Source organism: Chrysochloris asiatica, unplaced genomic scaffold (assembly GCF_000296735.1).
Source record: "Chrysochloris asiatica unplaced genomic scaffold, ChrAsi1.0 scaffold00161, whole genome shotgun sequence".
Taxonomy (NCBI): domain Eukaryota; kingdom Metazoa; phylum Chordata; class Mammalia; order Afrosoricida; family Chrysochloridae; genus Chrysochloris; species Chrysochloris asiatica.
In genome coordinates this window covers 7,222,262-7,233,780 of record NW_006408679.1, presented here as the reverse complement: position 1 = coordinate 7,233,780, position 11,519 = coordinate 7,222,262, and the positions used below count along the sequence as shown (strand labels likewise).

Sequence of the window (11,519 nt, the reverse complement as noted above, 5' to 3'; positions counted from 1 at the left end):
GTAACCATACGAACAACGATTACTGTTTAATATTTCCTCCCATTATCTGAGATCCACTTTATATGAACACAGCTAAGAATGTGCAAGTTTAGTCACAATAGCATCTAAACAACCAAAATAGTACCACTGTGTATAATGCATAAAAGCCTGGGCACTTTATTTATAGAGAATCATCCTCACTTACGAGCTTCATTGTAATTTTATGCACAATTCTAAAAGCAATGATAATAAAGAACCCTGGATTGACCAAGCACTAGTGTCAGACACGTTACTAAATGTGTTGCATTCATTACCATACCGAATCCTCACAATACCACAAGGTAAGTACAGGTGACCTTTAAACAATGTGGGGATTTGAGGCATCGACACCCCCAGGCTGTAGAAAATTTGACTGTAACTTTTAATGCTCCCAAAACTCAACTAGACTAATTGCCTACTGCTGACTGGAAGCCTTACTGACAACAAAAATAGTCAATGAACACATATTTTTTTAATGTTATATGCAAGGCCAGTAGTTCGAATCCAGCAGTTGCTCTGTAGGAGAAAGATGAGACTTTCTGTTCCTATAAAGATCTGTTGTTGTTGTTAAGTGCCGTTGAATCAGTTCCGCCTCATAGCGGCCCTGTATAGAGTTTCCAAGGAGCAGCTGGTGAGCTTGAACTGCTCACCTTGTGGTTCAAACCAACTTCATTGTCCAGAGTTATTAACCCACAATGCCACACCAGATTTACAGCCTTGGAAACCCTTTCCACAGTTGCTATGAGTTGGAACTGACTCAAGGACACACCCTCACCCCTACCTTCACCATATACTGCACTCACATAAAAACTGCATTTTCAACACGATTAAAACAATATTTCACAAAAGTGCAAGATTTTTGCTCCTGCTGGAGTAGCTGTCGCAACGACTTCCCAAATTTCCCTTTCTCTTTTCATGGTGGTCCTTGGACTGACTTCATTTATCTTGAAGTGGCATTCTCATCAATCAATGCAGTTTTTCTTGTGATACTGTGACTTGTCTCTGCTTCTTGGGAACACTTCCAGCACCACTGGTGGCACTCTGGATTGGCCTGTTGGTGTTATTCAAGGCTTATAGTATTGCAGTAAACATGATGAGAAATACGCCATAACTGTGAGAGATTACTTTTTACAGAGACATGCAATTTACTGGCTAGATGAACTGCTCAGGCAAAGATAATTAGCATTGTTGCTGTTGTTGTTAAGTACGGTAGAGTCGGTTCTGACTCATAGTGACGCTGCACAGGGTTTCTGAGGCTGCACATCTTTTACATGACAATATTTTTAAATTCATGAACTGCCCATGCAGTTCAATCCTATGCTGCTCAAGGATCAACTATTTAAGCATCACTCCAATTTTACAGATGAGGGAATTGAGGCTTATAGTAAATTACGTGTCACAGATAAAGCTCAGAGTGTTCAGACCCAGTCACTTTAGGGGTCAAACAGCCCTCCTATATAAAAAAAACCCAAAATATTATTATCCCAAAGTTCAGTGCAATATGCCATCAAGAAAAATCAAAGTGTGTGCCTAAGAAGACAAGGTGAGTGTGGATGAAATACTAATGGGTTATGTCCACTCTGCACAGATTACTTATGTTGAAACTCTATGACAATATTGCATAAGTAAAAACAACAACAACAACAAAACCCCACCAAACCAGGTGCCATTGAGTCAGTTCTGACCCATGGAGATCCCATGTGTATTGAGTAGAAATGTGCTCCATAGCATTTTCAATGATTTTTGAGTAGTCCTCCAGATCTTTCTTTAGGGGTGCCTCTTAGTAGAATAGAGAGTTTCCAACCTTACGATTTGCAGCAGAAAATGTTAATTGTTTGCACCACCCAGTAACTTCATAAATATGAAAAAAAAATAAAGATACACAAAGTATAAGTTAGATATACCAACACCTAGGCACAGCTGGATTACATGTTCATGAATCCTTACCTCTTACCATTGCTTAATTTAACCCAGTTTCCATCAAGTCTTAGGACCTCTGGTAGTGTAGTGGTAACGAGTTGGGCTGCTAATTCCATGGTCTGCAGTTCAAAACTACCAGTGGCTCTATGGGAGAAAGATGAGGCTTTCTAATCTCATAATGAGGCCTAGTCTTGGAAATCCTATATAGGGTCACTAGGAGCCAGAACTGGTAAATGACCACCACCATCCATCAAGTCTTGGGAAAAAAACAAGAAACAAATCTTTTCATCTGCTATGTACCTCTCAGTTTAGAACTAGGGCTCTGTGCCTTTAACCATGCTATAGTTAAAGGGCTCACACACTGATTCTATCAGAGAATTTAAAGGATATCAATAGAAAATAAAGACTAAAAACAAACAAACAACCAAAGGAAAAAAGGCAGTGAGTGGACTTGCTGGCACATGTATATCCACGCATGGGTTTGTTGTTGTTGTTGTTAGGTGCCATCAAGTCGGTACCAACTCATAGTGACCCTATGCACAACAGAACGAAACACTGCCCGGTCCTGGGCCAACCTCACAATTGTTGACACCCTTTAGCCCACTGATGCTGCCACTTGGCCAATCCATCTTGCTGGGGGTCTTCCTCTTTTTGTCTGACCCTCCACCCTACCAAACATGATAGCCTTCTCCAGCGACTGCTCCCTCCTGACAATATGTCTGAAGAATGAGAGACGAAGTTTGGCCATCCTGGCCTCCAAGGAGCACTCTGGCTGCACTTCTTCCAACTCAGATCTGTTGGTTCGTTTGGCAGCCCATGGCACTTTCAATATTCTTCAACACCATAACTCAAAAGCATCAATTCTTCTACAGTCTTCCTTATTCACTATCCAGCTTTCGCATGCATATGAGGTTATTGAAAATACCATGGCTTGGGTCAGGCACACGTTAGTCCTCAAGCTGACACCTTTGCTCTTCAACACTTTTAAAAAGGTCTTATGTCTAATATTATGTGTCAACTTGGCTAGACTAGGATTCTCAGTGTTTTGGCTACTGGGCTGGTTGGTTGCTCTTTTGTAAAATAACATAATATAATCACTTTCTATGATGTGATCTGAGGTGATCAGCCAATCAGGTGAAGAGGAGTTTCCTTGGAGGTGTGGTCTACCTTTAGTATATATGTTGTTGTTGTTAAGTTCTGTCAAGACAGTTCTGACTCATAGCAATACTGTATAGGGTTTCCGAGGGGTGCTGATGGGTTTGAACCACCAACCGTGTAGTTAGCAGTCCAGTGTTTATCCTACAGTGCCATATCAGGAATATGAAGGCTCTTCAAAAAATTCATGGAAAAATTCCATTAACCTTTTATTCAATTTTTTCATCAATTCTTGAGGTTCCTCATAAATGAATGCTCTGAAACAGCTTGCTTGCCCTCCACTGGGCACTCTTGTTATCATTGGACCTCCCGTTCCTGAGATGTAAGCCTGTTGCCTGACCTGCAGATTTTGGATTCACCAGTTCCAGCAATCCAGCCCCCACAAATGCATGTGCTATTTCCTTAATAAATCACGTGGTCTCATGCGCGCTCTCTACACATGCACACACACACACACACACACACACACTTGTTTTGCTTCTCTGGAGAAGCCAGACTAACAAATGGGGGGTTCAGCATCTTTCCTTGACCATAGCCAAGGCTGGCAGAAGTGACTACATGGTCTCCTCACACACACTAAACCACGAAAGTTGCTTCCAATCCAAAGCCAGTCATATTGTAGCCCCCTGCAGCTCAACTGTATTTTATGCCTTGTGATGGTGGTGGTGTGCCATGCAGTGAGTTCCAACTAATAGCAACCCTGTATAGGGTTTCCCAGGTTGTAAATCTTTACAAGAGTAGAAAGCCTCATCTTTTCTCCCATGGAGTGGCTGGTAGACTACAACTGCTGAGCTTGTGGTTAGCAGCCTAATGTGTAACCAAATACAAACCAAGGCTCTATTTTATGCCTACTTATTCATAGTCGCTACATTTAATCAAAACTACTTTCAAAGTTCCAAAATCAAATCTACAGAACATGAGTCCTTGAAACTCATCGAAGCCAATTTTTTAAGATTTTTAAAAAACTTAGAATGCATGTATTTTTTAACTTTTAATTGTGAATTGAGTGGATATTTTCAGAGTAGATCACTAGTTTTATATTCAACAAATCACATACTTTGTTTCATTTCAATGAAATTGCCTTAATGTAACATCAGTTATCCTACTTCCTCCTTGGGATTCTTGTTTCCATTCCGCCTCCTTTCCCAACCTTTCTGAGTTTTTTCCTTAGGTAAATGCTGCCCCTTTGATCTTGAATGGTTGACCATCCATGGTGAGCACACCTCATTAGTGTTACTGTCCCCCTTACATACCTATCTACTGCTTGGCTGGAAATTGAGCTGTGAGGGTGAGTTCCGCTCCAGACTTGAACGGTGGTTCTTCCCGTCTCTTTCTCTCTTTCTGACCAGTGGTCTTTTAAAATAATTTTGAGTTTTGTTCCACATTGTCTCCCACTCTATCCAGGATTTTCTAATGTGATCCCTTTCGGAGTAGTTAGTGGTAGCCAAGTGCTATCTAGGTCTTCTGGTCTCTGAGTCATGGAGATGGATGTTCATGTGTTCCATCAGTCCACTGGACTAAGTGATTCCAAAAATCTTCAATTTTCATCACACTTCTTTCCTCTGCACAAGGATGGCTTCTCATGGACTTTAAGGTCTCAGTCACTATTCACCAAGTAGCATGTAGATCATTCATTGTCTTTGTGGAGGATGCTATGCCAACTGACCATGTGTCCTCTGAGACTATGGTTTTAAGCCCCCAGGTCCAGCTACTCATTTCCTCAAGACATTTGGTAATGTCTAAGAAGTTTTCATCGTTTTGCCCTCTGAATGCTCCTCCACATTCATGGACATGTTTTAAATACCTATGCAGAAAGATCCTCTCCCACACTTTGCATATGTGTGGGCATATTCTCACTGTCCCTCCCATACCCATTCAGCCTGTGTATCTTTTCATGTATTCATCCACACATCACTGTTACTGCAGGATTGTGTATATAACAGTGGTGGTGGTGGGATGTGCTGTGGAGTTGGTTCTGACTCACAGTGACCCTGTATAGGGTTTCCAAGGCTATAAATCTTTACTGGAGCAGAAAGCCTCATCTTTCTCCTGAGGAGCAACTGGTGGATTAGAATTGCCGACCTTTTGGTTAGCAGCCCAACTGGTCACTCACTACACTACCAGAGTTCCTTGTATATAACTATATTTACCCCTATTCCTTTTAATTCTTGCAAGTTTTTAAGATTTTAAAATAGGCAATTCAAATGGATGAAATCTTAACATGCTATCCTTCAGCTATCTTCCATTTCAGGTTATCTGAATGGGGAACCATAAAAGAGTCCCCTTTAGTTTGCTGCCCACCCTTACCTCTCAGTCTACCATGGTGTCCAGACAGTAGAAAGAGCTGTTCCTAAAGGGAGTCCTGGTGTGGTGCTGTGGGTTAATGCACTGGACTGCAAAGTCGGTTTGAACCACAAGGATGGCAGTTCAAGCTCACCAGCTGCTCCTCAGAAATTCTATACAGGGTTGCTATGGGTTGGAACTGACTTGACAGCCCTACCACCGTCAACAACAAAGAAAACCAAGGAGTCCTGGTGTGATGCTGTAGGGACCACAATATCAACAGTTCAGACCCACCAGCCTTTCCTTGGCCATGAGTCAGAACAAACTTAACAACAACAACAAAGGAAACCTAGGAGACAGTCTTACCCCCCTAAGACAGGATGGCCAGTTTTAGCAAGCAGAAATACAAAATGCCCAGTTACAGCTGAATTTCAGATAAGCAATGAGTAATATTTTACAATAAGTCCCACAAAATATTTGGGATATGTTCCCATTAAACAATTATTTGTTGTTTTCAACAACACAAATCTAACTGGGTGCCCTACAGTCTTATCTGGCACTCTGTCCTAGGCTCTGATCACCTAGAAAATTGGGGATTCATCAGACGTGCGGTGGGTAGGGCCTCTAGCCACTAGCCTAGGAGTATGGACAATTAATGACGCAGGTCTGGCATTCTTATTCCTTTACGCAACAGGGTTCTCCCTTTCCTTCACTCACTCTTCTCCAGGGAGGCTCCTTGGCTCCTGACAGGCTCTAGCCAACCCTGCTCTAAGCCCCGTCACTTCTTTTAACAGACACACTCCCTCCCGAGTCTCTGGCTGAGTCTCCACAACACACTTGCCAGCCTTTCTCCCACCTGCTGCTGCTAACAAGAGCGCCCTTGTTTCCACAGGTTATTGCCTCATGTTCTGTTTCCCCAGCAAGCTGCAGAGGGGCTTTGCAGGGGCTTTTGGCGATAAGCTTTTCATCTTGTTTTAGCTTCTGAGTGCTGCTGTAACAGAAATACCATACAGGAGATGGGCAGTTTTAAGGAACAGAAATGTATTATTTCCCAACCAGGAGAACAAAAACCCAATCCTGGGCCCTGACTCTGGGGAAGGCTCTGAGGGAAGCTCCTAGTCTCAGCTTCTATAAACCGGATGTCCCCTTGGGCCTTTGATGATACCCATGTGTCCTCTGTCTTTCCCTTTTGTGCTTGCTTCTTTCTGTGTCTAATCTGCTCTTATATCTCCCAAATGATTAGATTGAAAACACATCCTACAATGATGTAACAAACAAAATCCTATTCTAAATGGGATGACTTCTATGGTGTAGAGGTTAGGATTCCAACACACATTCTAGGAGGACACAATTCATTTCATAACAGCTGTACTGACCCTTCTATCCACTGTCTTGTATTCAGATGCCAAGAGCATATCAAGTTTGCTCACTCAGTACAGATGGAGCTTTTTGGTCATAATTTCAAGACTTAAGCTAAAGGAAGGGCTGGGCAAGCATGTCCATATTGCCTAGCAGAAGTTTTTATGGGCTCTACCCCACCTTTTCCCAGACACTGCCTCCCTCCTCACTACCTCAGTCTTTGATGCACCATATCTAAAACGATCACATATTTAAACTGAAACAGGAAGGAAAGGGTCTTGCTTCCAGGCTTCCCCGTGTGTGTTTGCGGCAAAACATTCAGAGCTCAGCTCTAATGCGCAAGGAACTATGGAAGAAACACAGACGCAACAATAAAACCAGGGCGGGGTGGAGGGAGTTAATGATAGATACCATCACAGAATCTGTTCTCACTGGGTGCAGAGAAAATTAATTTTTGAAGACATTTCATTTAACTTTGCAATATTTTGCTGTTTAGCCTTTGATGCCTGAAGCATTTTTCTTTTATTCACCCTCCCCGCCTTTAAAGCTAAAGATGGGGGTGAGTTTTAAGTATGGCTTCATGAAAGATGATTTGGTTTGCTTTCTCTGCTCTGGCTGGACACAAGAAAAGTGTACTCAGGTAACACAAGTTATTGTCCACCCTAATTTGCAGGGCTTCACCTCTGATCTAAACATCCACTTAAATAATCTGAAACACAGCGTCCAAAAGAATAAGATTATTACCTTCCAGAGCAAGGCACCGGGGTGGGCTGGACGACCAGATAAGGTTGTGTAAGCACTCGAGGTACTCTGACCCCTCTAGTTTAAATCCAGGGAAGCAGTGGTAAGAGATCACAGTTCCTACTGGGAAGGAGGTCTGGAACTCAGAGATGTTCACATAGCCATTCGAAGAGGCTAAGGGTCTCAGACAGCCTGTGAAATGGGAAAGAAAAGGGGAAAGATGTTTGTACATCTGACACACAAACAAAACACTAAAACTCTGTAGGACACCCCCACTGGCAACATAGCACTGACTCTGAGGTGCCATCGAGTAGTCTGGCTTCGTATAACAGAGCGAAATGTCCGGTCCTGTGCCACACTCACAGTGATCACTATGCCACTGTGGCAATCTGTCTCATTGAAAGTATCCCACTTTTTCACTTTACCAAGCATGATGACCACCATCTCAGTGTCCGATGACATATAGTCTATTTACCTGGTGGTGCTGCGGGTTAGTCATTTGACTAATTGCATGGTTGGCAGTTCAAACCCACTAGACTCGACGGCGCTTAACAACAATAACAACAACAACATAATGTGGATATTTGCTTTTATATTTGCAAGTAGCACTAAGTTGGTCAGATAAGTAGCTCAGTATTAAAGATGGTGGCGAGGATTGGAACACCCCTAGACCAGGAACTGCCAGCCCCAACTGCATATTAGTTTCACCCAAAGAGATTTAAAAATAAAAACCCGATGTCCTGTTTCCAGGTCCAGAGACCTGCTTTGTGGGTCTGGATAGTGTCTTTCTTTTCTTTTTAGTAATTGTATTAACTGTTCTATCTTGAAAGCATATAGATTATTATCTTATCATAACAATACAGCATTGTAGCATTGTACTTCAGGACAGATCTTGAAATGTTAATTTTGTAGTTGTTCTTCTTGGGAAGACTCACATACACAGCAAAACACACACCAATTTGACCATTTCTACACGGACAACTTGGTGAGCTCTGGTAGCATAGTGGTTACGAATCGGGCTGCGAGCCTTAAGGTCAGCAGTTCAAAACTACCAGCCGCTCCGCGGGAGATAGATGAGGCTTTCTACTCCCGTAAAGATTTACACCCTCGGAAACCCTGCACAGGGTCGCTATGGGTCGGAATCGACTTGACGGCACTTAACAACAACAACACGGACAACTTGGTGACACTGATGATGTTCTTTAGGTTGTACAACCATCCTCCTCAACCTCCTTTTCTGGGTTCTTCCTCTGCCATTAACATGAACTCCATGCCCCCTAAGGTTCTCATCTGATTTTTTGAGTTGCTGTTGTCAATCTGATCTCATATAGATAGTTCTTAAAAGAATTTTATGTTTTTAACTAGTTAAGCTGAACTGTTGTTTGGTTTTTAAGAAAATGTCAGGGGATATTTTGGGTTTGAGGCTTCAAGATTATCTCAGGGCAATAGTTTCAGGGAGTTATGTAACCTCCACAGCTTCAGAAAGTCTAGAGTGCATGAGATTTTGAGATTCTGTTTGGCACTTTCCCCCTTTTGATCAGGATTTGTCTATGTACTTGTTGATCAAAATGCTCAGTACTAGTAGTTGGGAGCCATCCAGTTCTTCTGATCTCAAGACCCAAGGGTACAGTTGTTCATGGAGGCAGTTAGCCACCCAGTTCCTCTTCTTATTTCTGACCCTGTCTTCATCTATAGCGCCAAGTAAATCAAGACCAATTTTCATGTCTTAGATGGTCACTTGCAAGCTTTTAAGGCTCTAGATACTATGCAGTAAACAAGGAGGTAGAACAAAAGCACTGAGCCCATTATTAGGCCAATTAACTGGCATGTCCCACGAAACCATGACCCTAACTCCCAAGTACTTCTAATGTGCTGTCAGGGTTGAGAACCACTGAGGTAGCACAAAAGGAATGAGGCATCCCAGTGCCTCTTTGAATGGTAATGGTGGGTGGCCAGGGAAGGTTATGATCCAAAGGCAATTCCACTGCAGATCATAAAACACGCATGCCTGCAAAGGTACAATTAAACTTTGGAAAATTAGCTATGTTGGATGTAAAATAGGTATGGAACTTTGTACTATAATGTGGCATACATCTGAATTACCCAAAGGGCCCATCACCAGAGTTTATAATTCCCTAGGTCTGGGGATAATTAGGAGTTGACTCGATGGCAGTTGGGAGGTGGGTGGTGATGTCTGAAAATTCACATATCTAGCATTCCCAGGAGATGCTGATGTTGCTGATCTGGGGGCCACACTTTGTGAACCACTGCTTCAGTGAGTCCTTGCATCAGCAGAGAATTGTGTGTGAAAGAAGTGAGATCAGGATTCCATACTTCTACTTCTGTCAAACATTACTAGCTGCCATCATGCTGACTCCAACTCACAGCGACCTCACGTACGTCTGAGGAGAAATATGGCCCATGAGTTTTCAAGGGCTGATTTTCCAGAAATAGATTGGCAGGTCTTTTGTCTATGACCCACCACATCAGTCCTGTAGTTAGAAGCTGAGCCCATTGAGTGTTCGCATTACCCAGAAACTCTCTGTGAAAAACATCCACTCCCTTTTTTCCCTTTAAGTCTGTGCAGCCCAGCAGAACATCTGCAATGGCACAGAATCCGGGTGTTTGTAGAGCTTCCACTGTGACCATGGAGTTTCCCACTGGCTTCAGCAATTTCACGGGAGGGAATAATGACACAGCACAGAGGCTGTGCTTCCAGGGTGGGAAATTAATTGTATGTGAAGTAAATAACATGTGACAGAAATGCCCAGCTTCCCTTCCAATCACCAAGTACAGATTAAACCTTATGCATAGCAGCAGATGACTGAACCCTCCCCTCCAAGGTGGATTTGGTAAAATATTTTATTGTAAAATGATCTCTCAGCAATTTGCTGGGTGTTTATGTCATGTTTTTTAAACATTCCAGTATATGGGGTTTGTACATTAGGGCAGGAGTCCCTGAGTGGTGGTAATAGTTAACACACTTAACTAACAATTGAACTGGTAAAGTTTTGAATCCACCCAGGAGAACTTTGGAGGAAAGCTCTGGTGTTTTAATTCCAAAGAATCAGCTACTGAAAACCTTATGGAGGATAAGAACAAACAAGATGGCGGATCGGGTAGAAGCGCAGTAAAGGAGCTCCGCCAATAACAACACAGACTACCTGACCAAGCAGGCTCAGGGGCTGGTCCCAGAACTCTGAACCACATATAAAGGAATATTTAGAAGGTTGGAAGGCTCACAGCTGGGGGAATTTGTGGCAGAAACAAGAAATCTATTGCTTTCTAGTCTGAGATGCTCGGCTGCTCCAGGAGCCGCCATCTTGGGTGAGACCAAGCAGGGGAAGAATCGGAGCGGCCACAGACGCCTAGCAGAACCACTGAGATAAAGGTGTGGATATTCTTTTCTTTTGGTATCTGTTCGTTGGTCCCTTGCTATCTATGCACCTCCATTCTGGTGACTATAGGGGTGCCTGAGCTAGTAGGCACCCCAGCCCCACCCTTGGAGGGTTCTACTATGCATGCGCACAGATCTCCTCGAAACTTAAAGAGACAGTTTCCAATTAAAACCAAACGACCACAGCCGGCCCTGAACTGTTTCCAACTAGAAAAAAGGCCTGAAAGGGGACTGTGGAGTGGGACAAGCAGACAAAAGAGGAAACAGGCCGAAAATTAAATCCTAAGTTATGTCAAAACCACCAACAGTGGCATCTTGAAATTTCTCAAGAAGAAGACTGAAAAGGGAAGCCTATTTCCTGATCACACCTACCTGGAGGCAATCAGAAAGCATAAAAAATACCAAATACATAGCCATCTAAGTATTAAGTCCACAGATAACCCCTAAAGATGCCCAAAAAACAAAAGCAGATGACCATCTGTGCACACGTCCAGAAACGAGGTAAAGTGACTGAGGCAAATAAGCTGGAAGTAGACCTACACTCCATACTAGAAGATGGGCAGGCTTTGGAAATGCCTGAGAAGGAATTCCTAAAAATGATTATAAAAGGTATCAAAACACTATACAGTGCAGTTGAGAAAAATAA

General features: G+C 42.8%; 1 protein-coding gene across 1 annotated transcript in view; it reads right to left on the bottom strand.

Moving 5' to 3' along the window:
* The window catches only part of SUSD4 (sushi domain containing 4), a 234,182-nt gene that overhangs the window by 57,802 nt on the left and 164,861 nt on the right, over nt 1-11,519 (bottom strand). Inside the window, exon 5 of the mRNA XM_006871147.1 lies at nt 7,480-7,668. Within this exon, the coding sequence (XP_006871209.1) occupies nt 7,480-7,668 (189 nt within the window). The remainder of the gene's footprint in view (nt 1-7,479; nt 7,669-11,519) is intronic.